At 35.7% G+C, this 21,251-nt stretch overlaps 1 protein-coding gene across 3 annotated transcripts; it reads left to right on the top strand.

Moving 5' to 3' along the window:
• Positions 1-939: 939 nt before the first annotated feature.
• Positions 940-19,963, top strand: LOC105061290 (beta-glucosidase 12). 3 transcript variants are annotated; one of them, XR_003798581.2, is made up of 13 exons: positions 940-1,179; positions 1,671-1,740; positions 16,451-16,509; positions 16,624-16,699; positions 16,794-16,871; positions 16,964-17,051; positions 17,625-17,880; positions 18,244-18,359; positions 18,476-18,693; positions 18,771-18,854; positions 19,078-19,180; positions 19,279-19,387; positions 19,551-19,688. XR_003798581.2 is itself a non-coding variant. In XM_010945295.4 (13 exons), the coding sequence occupies exons 1-13, from the start codon at positions 1,009-1,011 to the stop codon at positions 19,720-19,722; spliced, it is 1,548 nt and encodes a 515-aa protein (XP_010943597.1). In that variant the 5' UTR covers positions 944-1,008; the 3' UTR covers positions 19,723-19,954. The 3 variants fall into 3 exon arrangements, 2 of the variants coding, with proteins under 2 accessions (XP_073099413.1, XP_010943597.1); XM_010945295.4 differs by having other exon boundaries at positions 944-1,179; positions 18,771-18,802; positions 19,551-19,954; XM_073243312.1 differs by lacking the exons at positions 18,244-18,359; positions 18,476-18,693; positions 18,771-18,854 and having other exon boundaries at positions 19,551-19,963.
• The last annotated feature ends 1,288 nt before the right edge of the window (positions 19,964-21,251 follow it).

Raw genomic sequence — 21,251 nt, 5'->3', positions numbered from 1 at the left:
ATCTACCGATGAATGCGTGCTAAGGTGAATCACGAAAGATACAGCACCTACTCTCAGTAGTTGAGCTGTCATTACTCGGACTAAGCAGGTATTTAATTTTTTAAAGTTTAATTTATTTTAGTTTAATACAAAAGATAATATGACCCTTTGAATTTATCGTTTGCGTTCACGATTCATCATTTTATTAAATATTCTTTCTTCTTTACCAAAAAAAATAAATATTTCTTCCTTCACCACGTGCACTTTGACCGGCCTGACAGGCATCCAGGAGAGAAGATGCACGCCGCGCACCACCAAATGCGCAACCGATTCGCTAACATTGTGACATGTGCAATGCCAATTCACAAGAAAACGTCTTCCTGCTAAATTATTGCCTGAACCACGCCGAGGTACATCAGTGCGAATCTCGAACCACATGCACAGAGAATAACGCACAATTGGTAATTTATGAAGTACAAGAATTAATGTGGCGTGTTCTCCACCTTGGGATTTGGATGGCCTATCAAGGCGTGGTAGAGACAATAATTTTCCCTGTGCAAATCCTGTAGCTGATATATTTTTATTCGAAACGAATCTACGATATTTAAAAAATATCAAGATACTATGTATATTTCAAAAATATTCATCAAAAAATAGATGACCACACATAAATATATATATTAAAATATTAAAAAATAAAAATAAATAAAATATTAAAAAATTATAAATGAATAAATTTTAAAAATATTTGTACCATAAAAAATTCTGTTTCCATTTTTATTTTTCTAAATAGGTTCGGATTGTAGCTTTCATGCCAAAAAGTGATAGATCTTTTTTCATGGGCAACAATTGTTGGATTATATTTTACACAGCTCTCAAAATTTTTCATTTTTTTTAACCATAAGCACAAATCACGAGACAGATGGTGCACTTTTTTTTTTTTGGTAAGAAGACGGTGCACTTCAAAACCTCTCATACATCTTAGCCGAAGCCTCATCCAACTTACGCTCAACTCCTAGCTCTGGGTAAATGGCTCTTCTTCCTCCTCCTCCTACTTCTCTCCTCCTCCTCGCGTTGTTCCTCTTGGCAATGTCTGGGCCACGTCAGGAAAGGGCACTGGCACACGAGAGCGGCGCTGAGCTCAATAGGACCGCCTTCCCTGATGAATTCATCTTCGGCGCCGCCTCCTCGGCTTACCAGGTTAGGTTCTCTCTTAGCTTTCCAAAGCCATTTGGAAATCTCTGCATGATTGGTTTTCTCAGCAAGCAATAACTCCTGATTCACTGACCAAGAAAGCCATACATCTTCTCTCTGAATGGTCTAATATACAAGGAGAAAGAGCTTCCACGTGTGCATTTTCTCATCCGAAAAACTGGCAAGATTTTGATTCTTTGTGGATCCTAGATGATTCCCCAACCATCTGCTCTTGGTGCTTTGGTTGGTAATCCTCTATGGCTCCAGCTTCTTGTGTTGCCGAGATTATGGTTCACAACTAATGATACTTCAATCTTCAGTTTAAGCAGAGAACTAATCATCATATAAATTCTGTGCTTTGTAGATGACTGGCTATTTCTCTTTTTTTTTTTTTTAATTAAATTCTGGGTGATCTTTGATCTCCTGTTTCATCAAAAAAAAAAACAAAAAAAGAAATTAGTCGTTAATTTGTTTCGGCTCTTCATGCACGTTTGCAGTACGAAGGCGCCGTGAGGGAAGGTGGCAGAAGGCCGAGCATTTGGGATACCTTCACACACAAGCATCCAGGTCCCTGATCTCTCTTTATTTTATCTCTCTCTCATTTGTTTATGGTGCTTCTGCACTTCGAAAATGGGATTCCAGTATAGCCAAACTTCACATCTAGACGCGTCCAATCCTCATAGCTAGTCTACCGTGTTAATCCACGCGGAACACCATAGTCATGCATGGATCTATGCATGAAGTCGACCGTAGTTACTAATTATCCCTACCTCTATGTAAAAGCTCTGCGTACCTTTTGATAAATTGAAGGCTAGGACGTGCGTGAACTGACCAGTCTTACAGGTGATCCAACATTTTATTCAAGCAACTAATTTGGATTGCGGTATACTGTGATGGAAAATTTAGCGTTATAATACATGGTAAATTGGGATTTCTCTCAGTAGTCACACCTCTGTATCTAGCAACCAAAGATTCTAGATACCAATCTGTAATAATATATTTCTAGATATTCCTATTTGAACCTAGATGTTAAGAGTATGAATGCATTTTCTCTTCCTTCTTTAAAAGAAAAAGCTGAATCATCTCCTTTTCCAAGATGGTGCATATTTGAACCTAGATGGTCATAGTGTGAATAGAGTTCCCCTTCCTTCTTGAAAGAAAAAAAAAAAAAAAAATCTGAAACATCTCCTTCACCCAAGATTGTGATTGGGAACGTAAAGGTTTTTTATTCTAATGACTAAAAGGTCTTAGTAAGGAAAGCATTCGGACGATGAGCTGATCCTATACCTTATATTTAAAATTTGGACAAGGTCCAAGTGTTCGGCCCACCTTTACAGCATAGCAATTAAACTTTTCCACACTGGCTGATACTAAAACCAAAGCCGACTCAATCATAGCGCTGCGTCGAAGGTGGAATATAATTGGGACGAGCAAAATTAAGTATCCATGACTAGTTTGATAGAATATATAATAGTGACAGAACATATAATAATAATATGAAAAATTATATAAAATAATAGAGCAATACAATTTTTTCTCATAAGCCCTCTCTTTTCTTTTTCTAATCATTGATACCACTTCACTACTCCATACATTCTACAACAACCACCTATTTATAGGTATAAGAAATGACCTTTTGATTCTCCTAATAAATTTATCATTTAGACTTCCTATGTAACTTTTGGATTTTTCATGTGACCCTTACTCTTGATTTTTGCCACTATAATTAAGTTTACAAAATTTAATATGACCTTTCGATTTCTTCAATACAATTAATATTTGCTTTTTCCAACACCCCCCCTGAAACTTGGTTGTTCTTTCTTCATCGTACCAAGAGAACTTCTAAACTTGGTGAAGAGCTCTGCTCCTAATAGTTTAGTGAATATGTTGGCAACTTGATCTTGTGTCTTCACATACAGTAGCTCTACTTCTCTGTTCTTCACATGTTCCCAGATTGAATGAAAATGCACATCAATATGCTTGCTTCTTTGATGATACACCGGGTTCTTTCCTAGTATAATAGCCGATTTGCTATCAATGCTTATCTTGATAAATTCCTTTTGCTCAAAATGAACTTCCTTCAGCAAACTTTTTAGCTATATAGCATGTGATACACATGCGGATGCAGCAATATATTCGGCTTCACATGTAGAAAGAGTAACAATAGATCGCTTTTTTGACATCCATAAAAAAGCTGCATCTCCCATAAAAAATACAAATCCGGAAGTACTCTTCCGATCATCTATGTCTCCAGTCCAATCACTATCCGAATAGCCCACAAGTTCAAAGTTACTATGATGAGAATAAAATAGTCCATCAGTGATAGTACCTTGGATATAATGAAGAATTCTCTTCGCTGCCTTCCAGTGCATTAATTTGGACTCCTCCATGAATCTGCTAACTAGGCCGATTGCATATAGAATGTCCGGCCTAGTACATGTCATGTACCTCAGACATCCTACCAAGCTTCTATAGAGAGTAGAGTCCACGATCTCTCCTTCATCTTTTTTTGACAGCTTTGCTCCACAATCAACGGTGGTGCTTATAGAGTTACAATCTTTCATCTTGAATTTCTTTAAGATTTCTTTGACATAACTTTCTCAGGATAAGAAAATTTCTTCTTGATATTGTTTGACCTCCAAACCCAGAAAATATGTCATTAACCCCATATCTGTCATCTCAAACTCCATCATGGCATGCTTGAACTCCTTAAATATTTGTGGATTATTATCTGTAAAAATAAGATCATCCACATACAAACACACAAGTAGAATGTTAGAATTTTTTTTTCTTTACATATACAGCATGCTCATAGAGATATTGCTTGAAGCCATTTGCTTTAAAGTAGCCATCAATTTTTGAGCTTCATGCTCTTGGAGCTTATTTTAAGCCATAAAGTGCCTTCCTTAACTTCAAAACCTTCTCTCCATGTCCCTTCTTCACGTACCCTTTGGATTGTTCAACATATACTTCTTCTTCTAGAAAGCCATTTAGAAATGCTGATTGCACATCTAGCTGGTAGATGTTCCAATTGTTCTGTGCAGTCAAAAAAATCACAAGACAAACTATCTCCATGCATGCTACGGAAGCAAATACCTCCTCGTAGTTAACTCCAACTTGCTGCTTGTAGCTTTTAGCTACTAATCGAGCCTTATATTTCTTCACCTTTCCTTCTGTATTCTTCTTTACCTAGTATACCCATTTCACTTCGATGGGTTCACGACCTTCTAGAAAAGTAGTAAGCTCCCATGTGTTATTCTTTTGGATTGCCTTCATCTCTTCATTCATGGCCGTCCTCCAGTTTTCATTTTTCACTACTTCTTCAAAAGAGATTACATCCTCATTAGCATATAAATAAATGAGATTAAGGGGACTTGTCACCTCGTAGAAATCTTGAATGCTTCTTGTCTTTCTGGATTCTTCACTTGAAGATAGAGATCTCATGCTAGGTGATGAAGGAGGTGCGGGATCTTCAACTTGAGCCTTCACTTATTCTTCTTCTTGCACCTCTATCGTGTTGGTCCAATTCCAGATTCCTTTTTCATTGAACTTCACATCATGGCTTATGAGGATCTTCTTCGCCTATGGATCATAAAGTTTGTATGCTTTGGATCTCTGATCATATCCTATAAAGATGCGAGGATAACTCTTGTCATCAAGCTTGCTTCTCCTTTGATCTAAGATGTGTGCATAGGCAATGCAATTAAACACTCTCAGATGAGATACATCTGGCCTATATCCATTCCATGCTTCTTGAGGGGTCTTTCCTTCAAGATTTTTTGTTGGACAGCGGTTGAGAATGTATACCGCACAATTCACAGCTTCCGTCCAAAACTCTTTTGGTATTTCTTTCGTCTTCAGCATGCTTCTCACCATGTTAAGAATGGTCTGGTTCTTCCTTTCTACTATGCCGTTCTGCTGGGGTGAGTATGGTGCAGTCAAGGTCCTCCAAATACCTTGAGATTTGTAGAACTCCTCGAATGCCTTCGAGGTGAACTCTCCTCCTCGATCTGATCTCAAAGCTTTAATTTTGCATCCAGTTTAGTTTTCCACAAGAGCTTTGAATCTTTTGAATGTCTCCAGGGCCTCACATTTCTCTTTCAAGAGGTACACCCAAGTTTTTTTGCTAAAATCATCAATAAATGTTAGAAAATAATGACGATCTCCAAATGAGGTCGGTGTGATGAGACCACAAATATCCATATAGATGAGTTGCAAAGGCCTTCGGGCTTGATGAAATGACTTCTTTGGGAAGCTAGCTCTTGAGTAATTTTCAATAATACATCCTTCACATATTCTTTCAAGAATATCCTCTATGAGGGGTAATTCCTTTACCATCGCCTTCGAGGATAAGAATTTCAAAGAACCAAAGTTCACATGTCCGAACCTCAAGTGCCATAGCCATGGGTCATCCTTCATGCATGCACTCAAGTACTTTGTCTCAACATACTTGATGTTCAATATAAACATTCGGCTCTTGGTCATAGGTACTTTTGCAATTAGCTGATCATATTTTCTTAAGTAAAGGTATCTACCTTTCATGACAATATCAAATTCTTTTTCTAATAATTGATCAAGATTCAAGATATTTATTTTCATATTAGGTACATGATAAATATTAGAAATGAACTGTTGAGAACCATCCTTAAGTTGAATTAGGATTTTACCTATCCCCTTCACTTGAACTTTTGAGGTATCACCGAAAGAAATATTGCCTTCCATTGTCTCATCTAACTCTTTGAATATGTATTTGTACCTGCACATATGATTGCTTGCGCCGGTATCCAAGTACCAAATGTTCTCATTGGAAGCTTCTTCTCCCTTCTCTGCTAGTAGCAAGTTACCATCTTCTCCTTCCTCCTTCTTTGCATAGTTGACCTTCTTATGCACTTGGTTATTCTCATTATGGTAACATTATGAGGAGTAATGACCATATTTACCACAAGTATAACATTTAATTTTACTTTTGTCATACCTTCATCCTCCTCTTGAGAAGCCTCCTTGCCTTATTCCATCAGAGGGACCTTGTGTGCTTTCTTCATTAGGTAAAACTCGTGTGCCTCCTCTTCCTCTGCCACATCCAAAGGAATCTCGTCCTCATCCATGACCTCGTCCATGATCGTATCCATGGGTATAACTATGACCGCGACTTATCTGATTGCTTTCGCTAGTTGGGCCATCCTTCTTCTCATTGATGGTGAGCTTGCACTTCAAGGCTTGCTCCAAGGGTTTTTCTTTCCACATCAAGATCTTTTGCTCATGGACTTGTAGAGAACCCATGAGTTCATCAACTGTCATAGTGTCCATATCTTTGGATTCTTCAATTGCAGCTACAACATAGTCAAACTTTTGATCTAAGGATCTTAAGATCTTCTCCACTATATGCTTGTCCTCCATATTCTCACCATTTCTTTTCATTTGGTTTATATTAGAGAGAACCTTTATGAAGTAATCCGAGATGGATTCTCCTTCCTTCATCTTCAAAGTCTCGAACTCGTCTCTCAACATTTGGAGACGTACCTTCTTCACTTTCTCAACACTCTTATGAGCGTTCTTGAGGATCTCCCAAGCTTGCTTCGAGTTGGTGGCACAAGCAACCTTCTCAAATCCGACTTCATCTAGCCCTTGATAGATGAAATAAAGGGCCTTCTTGTCTTTTTTTTTTTATTGACAAGTGCCGTTCTTTGTGCCACCATTTGTGCATGGTCATCTTGAGGTTTTTCATATCCCTTTTCAACAACCTCTCAAATATCTTGGGAGCCTAGCAGTACCTTCATTTGGATGTTCCAATTCTCATAATTGATGGTGATGAGTCATGGAATGGGGAATTGCATGCTACTGGACATATTTTCAACCTCCGAGCTCTGATACTACTTTGATAGAATATGTAATGGTTGTGAAACATACAACAATAGTATGAGAAACTATATAAAACAATGGAGCAGTACAACTTTTTCTCACAAGTCCTCTCTTTTCTTTTTTTATTCTTTGATACCATTTCACTGCTCCATACATTCTACAATAACCACCTATAGATATAAGAAATGACCTTTTGACTCCCCGAATAAATTTATCATTTAGATTTTCCATGTGATTTTTGGATTTTCCATGTGACCTTTAATTTTTCAATATGATTCTTGATTTTTACCACTACAATTAAGTTTATAAAATTTAATATGGCCTTTAGATTTTTACAATACAATTAATATTTATTTTTTCCAACATAGCTCATATTCGTCTTCAAGTAGGATAATTTATATAATATAAATTCTTATCCAGAGGTTTTCTGTTTGTTTAGTCCTTTCTAATTAATTAGCAACCAAAGAAAAAGTTAAATTGAGCAACTATATGATATTAACAATCAAATTCTATTCATATCTACAAAAATCCATCAAAACAAGAGGCGAATCCTGTATCCAAAAAATAATGTCACCATCTCAAATCTACTCCCTGAAAGTCTAAACCGTGCCTAGTTTGGTTCTGGGATACTTGAATGCCTCCACATCCGACAACAAAGCGTAGATCCCTTTTTTTCTTTCTTGGTAAGACTACAAAGTGTAGATATTTGATTTGATAGGATCTGCAAGAGAAAAACAATAAATAAAAATTGGGCAAATAGGGTGTACCTTTGATGTTTGCCCGCTCTTTCCTCGCAATATGGACCGTTCCCCAAGTTAATTTTGACATGTGCAATTTCCTACCATTTGCATGGCATGTGTATTGACGCGCTATCCCTTGTTCTAAAGACCCAGAAAAGATGAGGAGAGAAGAAAAAAAAAACAAGGACGACGATGACAACAAGAACGATAATTAGGATGATGATAGATGTTATAGGATTCACTGTCTAGAAAGTAGACAACTACTTACCGTAGGTGTTGATGTCCAAATCCTATCAGACAATGGTTTGATGATCTGCAGATGAGAAGAGCTTCAATGGATCTCCGCAATCCATATTGATGGAAGAGAGAGCACCAATTTACTATAGAGAGTGGTGGACCTGCACACGTAAAGAAGGGAAAGGCCCATCAAACTGGCTCTGGTTGGGCCTTTGATATTTAAGTCAGACAAGATTTTAAAATAACAATAAAAAATATAAAAAAAAAATATAATGAAAGGGATCAGAGCAAAGCAATCTCCTTAGATTGGTAGGCCTTGATTACTCAGATGGAGTGCTCGGTCTGGAGTACTCAGCCCAGAGTGCTTGGCCCGGAGTGCATCGCCTTTGGAAGCTTTGGCCAACGAAGACTCAGCCACTGGGAGCTCGCTGTTACAAGCTTAACCATTGGAAGCTTGGCCTTTGACGCCTTTGCCATCGAGAGCAGCCATCGGGCTGCAAGAGGCTTGGTCATCAAACTGCAATAAAAAAAAATTATTTACAATACAAAAAAAAATCATAAGTATTAAATTTCTATCGTTAATACTTATTTACGATAAAATTTTTGTGTTACTATTTTGTCACAAAAAATAGAATTGTAGATAATTTTATACGATGAAAATCAAATTTTCATCACTAATAATTTAACAAATAAATTAAATAATTTTTAAAAAATAATAAAATAAATTATTTATAATGAAAAATTTTTGTCGCAAATAATTCCATCACTAAAAAAAATTATTTACAATGAAAAAACTCAGTCGTAAATAATTTTTAAAAAAATAAATTTTAAAAAAATAAATTATTTGCGACAGAAATAATCCATCGCAAAAACCATTATTTGTGACGAAAAAATTTGATCGCAAATAATTTTAGATTTTTTAAAATTTTTAAAAAATAAATTATTTACGATAGAAATAATTCATCGTAAATAATTCCGTCGCTAATTATAATATAATATTTTTAAAAAAATTATAAATATATTTTTTAATTTATATTTTAATATTTTATATTTATAATCTATAAAAATAAAATAAAAAATGTAGACAATAAACCCACAATAATTAAATTTGATAATTTTATTATATTAAAATATAATTATAGAAAAAATAAATTTAATAATTACAGGAGGTTCAAAATAAAAATAAAAAAATACAGAAATAAGTCACTGACCGTCAAGCATCGGTAAATGGAGAAGGAGAACGGGTGGAGGATGACGGACCAGCCTGCTGCTACCTCACCAGCTCTATCATCTGTTCCATCTGTGCCATCCGCTCCATCATCTGTCTCATCAGCTGTCGATCTTTAGTAGCTCGCTGTCGATTCTCAGCAGCTTGCCTTTGTAGCTCCTCCAATCGGACATCACAAGCAGCATGGATATCAGTCCTAGACGAGCGAGAAGATAAGGGAGCTCTGATCCTATGCCCAAGCCTCCAAACATAACAGAGTCTTGTATCAAATACCTGATCATAGATCTCATTATCTGTGGATACGATCGAGCCCTCAGGGGTAGACTGAGATCTAATCTCTATCATACGATCTCAAAAATTAAAGTTATAGCTATTCTAAGTTTGTATTGAAAATTAAAATGCCAACAAAAAAAGTAGTTAGAAAAACTTATATAAATCTCCTGGCTCTCCATCATCCACTCCCCTGACCGTCGCTGGTGGGTCCATTGGTAGATCTCGATCCTACCAGGAAGCTTGCCACTCTCTGTCTCTCTACAATTTGAGAATAATTAATAAAATTTTTTTAAATAGTTAAAGAGTTAAAACATGCTAAATAAAAATTACTTACCATTTGCTCGATATGATGAGCAAACGGCCTCGAATCCCCATAGTGCGTGATGGTCTGTCTCGCCCGATTCACGGCATTGGACATATCGATTATGTATAGTTAACAGTCAAATTAGTAAGTAACCGAATTTAAGAATAAATGATTCAATTATTAAACTCTAAAAAAAATTGGATGCTTAACCTGATATACTGGATCCTCATGCTTGCGGCATATGATAGCCCAGTCTACGATACTCATGTTATCATATGGCTGCTGCCGCGCTGCCTCTACCCCCTGGTCCTATATTACAGTATACCAGTGGCAATGAATACGATGCCGGTAATCCTTGAAACGTGAGCATAAATGATCATCTACAGCTCGTCGCACGTAATTGTGCTCAAAATCAATAATATCAAATATAGCCTGCCAATAACAAATATTGTTAGAATACAGTGCTAATTAAATATTTTATTAAATATTATTTTATCTGTATGTGGCTATAGAAGACCTCTCTCTAAGCACATATGACCTGACACCAATCGAAGAGCATCACAGGGGCATAGCTGCGACATATGATGCCCAGCTCAGTCTGCCATGGCTCACACCATCCCCTAATGGGTGTGGTGTAGTCGGATAGAATCTCGATTTGGAGACGCTGTCTCTTGTGCTCGTGTCTCCAATTCTCCAGGATGATATTCTTCGACGGACCTCGCCCTCGTCTCACCACTTGTAGAGAATGATCTGAAATAATAATAAATAAATTATTAGTATGATAGCTATCTATAAGCCTAACAGATACAATTAAAATCAAATTTTATTACATAAAAATATTAAAATATCACTCTAACCTGCCTCTACAACACTATCACTTGGAGTCGCCTCTGCAGCACTCTCTGGCAGCTCCGATGGTGAGGCACTGGCAATAGGGGGAAGGCTCAAACTTAGGGATAGGCTGGGAACTCAAACGTGGTCGTCTCCCTCCTAGTGCCATACTTGCAACACTTAAACCATGCATATAACTAACTTGACATATAAATGAATATAATAATGAACAATAATAGCAAAAAATTTATGAATACTTATGAATAGAATTATATTACATACCATTATTGTAAGAGAAGATTCAACAAAGAATATAGATTTACTCATCAATATCCTTATCTTCCTCAATTTGTAGGTCCTCCGAATTACAATAATCAACTAATGTATCATCTTCTATATCATCGTCATTTATGAACTGATCATCACCCTCCGAATCATCAAGATTAAATACAAAATCAGCTTCAACTTCATTGGATGGCAGATCAGCCCTATTTAAAGAAGTTGTCACAAGTTTTTCGTTTACAAGAAGGATGGTCAATATTTATTCTTCCTCTTGAAAAGCTTCCTCTTCATATAGATCCGAATTTTCATTCATTTCTAGTCAGGTTGGTATGTCATATACATTTCTAGGTATTATTTTTTGTACAACATACAAATCATCTTGATACTTCAGATTTTTCAAATATATTACTTGTTTCGCTTGAGTTGCTAATATATACGACTAATTCTGATATCATGTTCATGCAAAATTTATACTGATAAAGTATGGATTGATATGAATATCGATCTTCTTATTGCTAACATCTCACTATTCACATTGAAATAAGAATATCGAATTATTGGACCTATACTTCAGTTCTATGATATCTATCAATACATTAAGATATTCAATCTCCTCTTCTCCTTCATATCCTATCATAGCAATCCCACAATTCTGAGTCCATCTTTGTATCTCAAGCTCATGTGTATGAAATCTCATTCCTCTAATGATACAGGATACATAGTGGTTAATCCTTCGATCGAGACCACATGCTAAATCATACAACTCATCAGTCACATCCGATCTAGATCCCGACCTCGATCCAACCCGAATTGTGATCTGGATCTAGACCGGACCCCGACCTCGATCCAACCCAATTCATGACCTAAATCTCGAACCGAATTTCGATTCGGATCCTAACCTGGATCCCGGACCAGATCTCGGATCGAATTTCTATCTGGATCCCGACCTTGATCCCCACCCGGATCATGACTCGGATTCGAACCGGATCCCGACCTGGATCCCGAATCGGATCCCAATCCGGATTGGATCTCGGACCGGACAGTTCATATGCATTAAAAATTCACTGAAGGATTCGGCTAATCCTAGTTAAAATATTAAATCATAATCATAATAAATTATATACATTAAATTATAAAAAATATGTATTAAATTATAACAAGCAAAAAAATATCATTAAATTATAACAAAAAAATATTTTATTATTAATCAAATAATAAAATATTTGATTAATATTTATTATTTTTTTTCTTTTTTTTTCCTCGTTTCTCCCTTTCCTTCCTCCCTCCCTGCCTTAGCCAACCTTCCTCTGCCGGTAGCCAACCTGCAGCCACCCCCCTTCGACAGGCCACCCACGATCTCGCCTCGCCCGTCGTGCCACCCACTTTGCCCTCCAAGCCCTCAGCCCCGTGCCGCCCCCACCCCCCGAAACCCCCTCCGCCCTTCGGCCACCCAACCCCATGGCCCTCAGAGCCGCCGTCCCCCCAACCCACAGCACCCGAACCTCCTTCGAGCCGCCGCCATCCCCCAACCCTGCCGCCGTCCCCCCGTCTTTTAGCTCTTGTGCCTGCACCCCATCGTTGTCGGACGGACCCCAACGACCCACTCCCCTCCTTCCTCCATGCCCCGACGAACCCCATGGCCCCCCCACCGCCACCGACGCCGCTCCTTTGCACCCTATGGTCCCCCCTTCCCCGTTGCTGAACCCCCCTCCCCCCTCCCCACCGGCGGCTCCATGCTCTAGCTGCCACCGACACGTGTTAGCGGGGGCATCGGATGCCGTTCGCTAGTGTTCCGATCAACCAAAAAAAAAGAAATAGGCCGATGGCAGGCGAAAAGTGACGACGGATCGTACCTAAGGAAGAAGAGGAGTCGTCAGTGATGGCCGGTGGAAGCAATGGCAGAGCCAGCCGTTGGAAGCGACAACGGAGCCGACCAATGGAAGCTCGGGAGGGGGGGAAGTCGGAGGAGAAAATGCAGAAACCTAAAACGTGCGCAGACAAAAGTGACAGACAAACCCCACCACCGGATATTTATTGGACTTTTAGCAATGCAAATTATTTTCCATCACTAATAATCATTTATTTGTAATGAAAAATAAATTTCTGTCCCTAATAATTCCCACCAAAAAAATAAATTTTTTTCTTCTAAACTTTTTTTTCTCTAAAAAATTAAAAAAATTATTTGCAAAGAAATTTTAATTTGCATCGCTAATAATTATTATTAGCGACGGGACAAGTTATACCGTCGTTAATAATTCTCACCAAAAAATATTTTTTTTCCTCTAAAATTTTTCCCTCTAAAAAAATAATAAAAAAATTTAAAAAATTATTTACGATGAAAAATAATTTAAATTTTTTACGATCAATTTTTTGATCATAAATATTTTTATATTTTGTAATTGAAAAATCGATCGTAAATATATTTTGTAACTGAATATAATTTTTTTTTATTTTTTTTGAATATGATATAATTTTAAAATTTAAAATTTATCTTTATCATTCATTATCTAAATAATTATCATTAGAGTAACATCATAAAAGATCGCCTCGATCCTTACGCCTTAGCTATATCGATAAATAAAATTTGATTTTGATGGTTACAAATTATTGCAATGATGATCTGATAGATAAAGATCACCGATGGATTTAAAAACTTACAACAATGATCTCGGTGATATTTATAGTGTACTATCAAAATTTTATTTCAATTGAATATCATTATCATGGTCAATTTAGCACGGAATAATTTAGACTATTAAATAAAAAATAAGTGATCAAAAGATCAAATGATGTCCGATTATAAGGTGATTTTTATAGATAAATGATCTTTACTACTACTTTGATCGTTTGTATAGTGGTGATTGTAAAATTCAAACTGTGCATATATGGATCATCCAAAACTATGTCTCTTGATATACATTCTTAAAGTTCTTAAGCAATTATACTTATACCTTTGTAAGATCTACTTAACGTGGATAGTTTATATATGCAGAGTTTGAATTTTATGATCATCATTATATAGATGATTAAAGTAGTAGCAAAGATTATTTATCTAAAAAATTATTTTATAATCGAACGTCATTTGGTCTTTTGATTATTCATTTTTTATTTAACGGTCCAAATCATCTCATGCTAAATTGATCATGATAATGATATTTGATTGAAGTAAAATTTTGATAGTATGCTATAAATATCATTGAAATCATCATTGTAAGTTTTTGGATCCATCGGTAGTCTTTATCTATCAAATCATCATGCGATCATTCGTGACCGTTAAAATTAATTTTATTGATCAACACAGCTATCAGATCGAAGTGATCTTTTGTGACGATACTTTAATGATAATTATTTAGATAATAAATAGTGAAGATGGACTTTAAATTCTAAAATTATATCATATTTAGAGAAAAATAGAAAAAAATTATATTTGGTTGCAAAATATATTTGCGACTGATTTTTCGATTGTAAAATCTATAAAAATTTATGATCAAAAATTTGATCATAAAATATTTGAATTATTTTTCATTGAAAATAATTTTTTTTAAGTTTTTGTTAATTTTTTAGAGCAAAAAATTTTAGAGGAAAAAATTTTATTTTTTGGTGGGAATTATTAGCGACGAAATAACCTTCTCCGTTGCTAATAATAATTATCAGTGATGTAAATTAAAATTTTATCATAAATAATTTTTTAAAATTTTTGTTAATTTTATTTAAAGATAAAAATTTTAGAGGAAAAAAATTATTTTTTGACAAAAATTATTAAATTTATGGATTATTTATGATGAAAAATTTGCATCACAAATAATAGAGTATTTGTAATGGAAAAGTATTTATGATAGAAAATTTTCATCGCAAATAAGTTGGTATTTATTTATTTTTAAAATTTTTTATTTTTTATTGATTATTTATGATAAAAATTTTACATTGTAAATAATAAATTATTTATGATGTAAATTTAATTTTCATCACAAATATTTATTACTTGTGATGAAAATTTTTTATCATAAATAATTATTTTTCACAGATAATTTATGTTAAAAAATTTGGATCATAAATAATCAATTTTTACGATGAAAATTATATTTAGATCGTAAAGAATTTATTATTTACAACGTAAATATTTTATCATAAATAAGCTGGCATTTATTTAGTTTTAAAAATTTTAATTTTTTATCAATTATTTACGATAGAATCGTTGCATCGTAAATAATAAATTATTTATGATAAAAATTATTTTTATGTTGCAAATACTTTAGTATTTGCGATACAAATTTTCGATCGTAAATAATCTGATATTTATTTATTTTTAAAAATTTTTATTTTTTATCGATTATTTATGATGAAAAATTTTTAATACAAATAATATAGTATTTGCAATGCAAATATCATTTCTGTTTCAAATACTTAATTATTTACGATAAAATTCTCGTTATGTTACAAATAATTGATTATTTCAATTATTTGTGATAAAAATAATATTTCATCATAAATATCTTTATTTACAATGAAAATATTTACATCATAAATAATTTTATCATAAAAATCTTTTTTTTTATAGTACCATGAGCTCAATCTAGATTTTTTTAACCTAAAAAGCTCAACTCGGAATGCTTGACTTGAAATGCAGAGTCTAGAATGCTCGATCCAGAGTACTTGGCTTGGAGTGCTTAGGTTGGGAGCTCAGCCTCAATCTTTTGGAGCTCAATCATCGAAGACTTGACCATCAAGTGCTTGGCAGTCAGAGGCTCGATCATTGGAAGCTCGGCTTGGAGCACTTGAAATGGAGTGCTTCTCTTGGATTGCTCGTCCTGAATTGTTCAGTCTAAGAGTGCTTGTTATGATATGCTCGACCTTGAGTGCTCAGCCTGAAGAGCTCAGCCTAGTTCAACCTTCTAGTCAGCAGTTGCATGTCTTATATATGCGCACGTCACTCATATCCCGGTGGTATGGAAGGGCAACCTTTAGGGACTCACAACCTGTTCTCCAAGGACACATGTCCCATGTGCACGCCACTTGTGTCTCAGGTGTCGTAGAAAGGCGACTTCCAAGGACTTGCATTAATTGTAATCTCCAAGGATATATGTAAATCCCATGCAAAGAGAAGGCAGTGCTTGGTAGCAGTCGTGTAAGAGGAATGGGGCATATTAATTAGAGCTTGAGAGCTACTCTGCAGAAGTCTCTTGCCATGAGGACTTGAGAGCCTCTACTTGGGAAGGGAACGTCTTTTCGAATACTCATAACCTCCTCCATTTGGGTTCATGCTTAGTATTTAATTATTTTCGAATTTAACTCTTTTCAAAATACTCACCATTTGTCAACGTATGCTAGGTGGATTAGACTAATAGGGTAGATGAGTAGTGTGGTGCTACTAACATAGAAGAAGAGAATAATCAAAAATTGGAGTTTCTAAAAATTCAAATAAATAATTTTAAGTATGTCAAATTTACATCTTACAAACGAAAAACTGCAATCACTATGAACCGTACTTGGCAGTCAGTTACAAAGTCTGAGTTTGTTGGCCAGATAAGATTGCTGATAGAAGTAATGGGGATGTAGCACTGGACTCCTACCATCGTTATAAGGTAACCTGTGGCCTTGAATTGTCTGTTTCTAGTCATTCTTAAAACTTGATTTTACGCTCGTATGTCTTTCTTCTTCGTTTTTATCTTTTGGGTATTGATTGATTTATGTTACAGGAAGATGTGAAACTTGTGAAGGAGCTGGGACTAGATGCCTACAGGTTCTCTATCTCTTGGCCAAGAATCCTACCAAGTAATAATGCCTATTTTTCAAATATAACACGATTATATTCCTCATAAATTCTACTCTTATCTTGCTTTATTTGTTCATTTTTATCTTACGATAGCCGGAAGCCTAAGCGGGGGAGTTAACAACGAGGGTGTCAAGTATTACAACAACCTCATTAATGAGCTTATATCCAATGGTCGTAGGCTCATCAGTGTTATTTCTAGCTCTAATTTAATTTGTTGCTGTTGCCATGCTCCCTTTGTCTAATCATCTGTTCTAATTTGGCAGGCTTGAAGCCCTTTGTGACTATCTTCCATTGGGATTTGCCTCAAAGCCTAGAAGACCAATATGGCGGTTTCTTAAGTTCTCATATCATGTGATTTTCTCATATATACCGCCAACCTTCTTTTGACAGCAAGGCTTTTGTCTTCATCCTTTTTTTGTTATCATTATTATTTTTTTAATAGAGATGTAATGGGAGAATAAACCCATCAAGGTTTAAACCTTACACCTCTAAAGTAGAGAGGGATGCCAACCAACCGAGCTTTTCTGTTATCAAGTCTTTAACCTAATCTTCTTCTCACTAGTTTTTGCACTGTTGCCTGCTGTAAATGTTACAAAATTTGCAAACCATCACAAACAAATTTTGTCTAGTTCTCTCATTACTAATTATAATTTTAATCAAGCTTTTCTTATTTAATTATTTCTATTTTTTCTTTTCTAGTTTTATCTATATTTTGGCCTAAATTTGATCAAGGTCTATACTACCCCAAGATTTCAATGTCTCCAGGAGTCTTGCACCTTTTGATAGGTCTACAAAGATTTTATGAGCCCTAATTGGGCTACCATCACCAACATTAGCTCAGATTAGCAATGCTTTTGAGTGCATTGTGGTCATGTCTGGTATATGGCCTAAATTTATGGCACGCACTAATGTTCTTTTCTGCAGAAACGACTACCTTGACTATGCCGAGGTTTGCTTCAAAGAGTTTGGAGACCGTGTCAAGTACTGGATCACCTTCAACGAGCCATTTATTTTCTCGACTAGGGGCTATGCGTCCGGCACATTAGCACCAGGGCGTTGTACTCCTAGGGTCGTTGGCAATTGCTCTGTGGGGGACTCAAGTAGGGAACCTTATATCGTGGGGCATAACATACTACTTGCCCATGCTGCTGCAGTGAAGTTATACAGAAACAAGTATCAGGTGAAGAGCTTGGCCCATGCCTTTTTTTTCTTTTTTAAAAATAGATATATTATTCATTTCTCATATAACTATGTCCATAAGAGTCAGAATATACAAGATCCATATAAATGCTGGACAAGAGGAGGGACAACAGAAGTAGAGTCCAATAGCATAATCCCTATAACATTAACCATATAAGCAGCCATCCGAGCAACAGCACTATTGGCTCTAACCTTCATGCCCATATCTTTTTTATTTTATCCTGGAAAGGGTTCAACAATCACAAATGTTTTCCTCAAAAAAGAAAGAAAGAAAGAAAGACCATTATTAGCAACTGGTGCAACTTTGATTATAAGACCTAACCTTGTTAGATTAACCACGCAGGGGGCTCAGAAGGGCAAAATAGGAATAACCCTGTACACTCAATGGTTGGCGCCAATCTTTAATACCAAGTCTAATGATGATGCAGCGGAACGAGCTTTAGATTTCTCATATGGATGGTAAGTTGTTGGTGAGCCAAGTCCTCCTATGGCTATCAAAATGTCTTGAGGATTTTAAACACAGATAATTGAATTTGATAATTATACTAAGACTATATATTTTCTGACTTGTATAGGTTCATGGACCCCTTAACACAAGGTGATTACCCTTTCAGCATGAGGGTGCTTGTTGGAGATCGGTTACCCAAGTTTACCAAAAAGCAATCAGAATTGGTTAAAGAGTCATTCGACTTCATTGGACTTAATTACTACACAGCAAGCTACGTATACAGCACTCCGAAATCTAACAGTGCAACCAAAAATTACTACACAGATTCCTACACTAACACGACTCGTAAGCTCTCACTAAACCAAAGTTTCCATTATGCTATTTGCCTAATATTCAACCCACTTTGTTCTCCTTTTCAACAGAAGTACGTGATGGAGTCCCCATTGGTCCAGCGGTAATGTCTTTCACAACTCACATCCCTCTCTCAAAAAATCAACATTGCCTTGGTACGAATAAATAGGACATTATTCATTAAAATACTGCCCAAGAAAAAAAACAACTGGTATAATTAATATACAACTTGTGTGATGCAATAAGCTAAAACATCCAGCTCCTATAAAAGTTATAAAATATGCAAAGAAACTAGGCATGCATGTCGGCCTTGCATTCTTCCATGTACGTTATTCTATCCCCTCCTAGTAATGGATTCCAGACATGCATCGATCACAGACTGCTTTGAGTTGGCTCTTCATCTATCCAAAAGGAATAAGAGATATCTTGCTGTACACGAAGACCAGGTACAACAACCCAGCCGTCTACATCACCGAGAATGGTAAGATCGTCCCATGGGTTATCTAGGTCAACATTCTTTGCTGTTTCATGCAATGAAATTGATAGCTGATCTAAATTTGCATATCATTTGATATACAGGGGTCGCAGAGGCCAACAATAAAACGTTATCACTCCAGGAAGCGCTCAAGGATGATACGAGGATATACTACTACTCTAAGCATCTGCTGTACCTACACAAAGCTATCAGGTCAGTTCTATAAGCCACACTTGTGTTCTCTTTGTACATTAGGTCTGGTCTGTTGACATATACTGAGGCACAAAGGACCAGTAAAATTGTTGGGAAACATTGATAGGCTTGGAGTTGATGGTTGGCGTTCACGCACCTCAAAACGTTTGGTCTATTTTGATAGGGAAGGAGCAGATGTGAGAGGATACTTTGCGTGGACTTTATTGGATGACTTCGAATGGAACTCCGGCTACACAGTTCGGTTTGGCATCCACTATGTAGACTACAAAGATGGCTTAAAGAGATACCCTAAGAAATCTGCCTACTGGTTTCGTAAGTTCCTCAAAAGAAAGTAGAATTGTCTATGGTCACATAAATCCTATTCCATTTTGTTGTCATTTTCCTCAGTAGGAGCATCAGAAGGTCATTGATGCTGCAGTAAAATGTATGTTGGGTTTCTCCACGTTGAAAGACATCATTGTATGTGTTCAATAACTGATTCAAGTATGAGAGCCATTGTAATAAAACGGAGTCTTTTCTCAAAAGGAAATATTTTTTTTTAAAAAAAAAAAAGATACCCTAAGGAAGAGGGGATTTCTTTCACCAGAATCAAGGACTCCAAGTCCCTTCATCATGTTAGTTTCAGTAATCATCAACCTGGATTGTTTTGTGCTATTCTTTGCCAGTTGCCATTCTCCCCTCTTATTTTAAGACATTTTGAACAAGTCTAAAGCCTCATCTTACAACTGCTAACTTTTTATGTAATAAACAAGACCTCTCTTCCAAAAAAGAGTAAGCTCTAAACCATGGACAGGGCCTGCTTTAATATCTGTTGTAAAAATTTAGGATCTTATCCGCAAAAGCTAACTAAGAAAGTATTATTTGAATTTTATAAACCTATATAAATAGCAAAAACATATAATGTACATAGCTGATGTTAGACTAAACATACGTCCATACAGATCTTCACATTTTAATGTAAGTTTAAATTCTAAAACCATCATAAATAATTTCATGAAGTCTCACCATCACCCATTGTAATCTTACACAAGCAGCAAGCTTTATGCTCCCACGCAATTTATTTAGACCAGGCAGGACTGGCCTTGGCCAGACTTAATCCAAAGATCAACAAAATTTATTTAAACTCAAGCTCGAGCCTAGCTTTCAAGTCTACTTTCTAAGTCCAAGCTTTCTCATTACTTAAGCTTCGAGCTTTGGATCAGATCTTGAGCCTTATGACTATTTTTAAATTTAAAAAATAGAAAAAACAGAAAAATATTTTAAAATGATAAATATAAATAATTAAGTATTGTCAACAATTTACAATATCTCTATTATCTTTATATAATTGACATATCAACAACAATTGCCAACTAATTCTACAAATACATGAAATATAGGCATTATGTTATATATACTTATTGAGCATTTGCTATCCATTTTCAAAGATACATCGGTGATCTTACCTTGCAGGCTGGGTGCTTGTTATACTTGTCCATTGCTTTGCAGATTGTTCATGGTTAATGACCTTATTATACTAAATGTCATCAGCTGGACTGGGCTTTACATGGTATAAAAATAATATATTATGTGAATATATAGAAAAAGGACAAATGCGATGTCTGTTGTATATTGTTGCCACGATAGTCATGGGGCAAATAATTTGTCACTTGTGTTATCGTTTATATAATTTATGTGCGTAGAGGAAACATGGAGAATACCTTATTATTGTCGCTATGTGGTTAAGTGTGCTGACAATGTTCACAGTGTCCTTTCTCTAGAATTCAAAATAGCGCAAGAGCCGGTGCAACAGGGCAGTGGCAACTAATTAGAATGCCAACTAATTCTACAAATACATGAAATATAAACATATTTTTTTATATAT

This window comes from Elaeis guineensis, chromosome 1 (genome assembly GCF_000442705.2).
Source record: "Elaeis guineensis isolate ETL-2024a chromosome 1, EG11, whole genome shotgun sequence".
Classification (NCBI taxonomy): Eukaryota; Viridiplantae; Streptophyta; class Magnoliopsida; order Arecales; family Arecaceae; genus Elaeis; species Elaeis guineensis.
Note: the sequence above shows the minus strand (reverse complement) of the source record. Positions and strands in the feature narration are given on the sequence as shown.

What these genes read in the sequence shown, in the direction of transcription:
- LOC105061290 (XM_010945295.4), top strand. Translation starts at nt 1,009, where the DNA reads ATGGCTCTTCTTCCTCCTCCTCCTACTTCTCTCCTCCTCCTCGCGTTG. An exon ending in CCGCCTCCTCGGCTTACCAG is followed by an intron (nt 1,180 to 1,670) that starts GTTAGGTTCTCT and finishes GCACGTTTGCAG; the next exon opens with TACGAAGGCGCCGTGAGGGA. An exon ending in TTCTTAAGTTCTCATATCAT is followed by an intron (nt 17,052 to 17,624) that starts GTGATTTTCTCA and finishes TCTTTTCTGCAG; the next exon opens with AAACGACTACCTTGACTATG.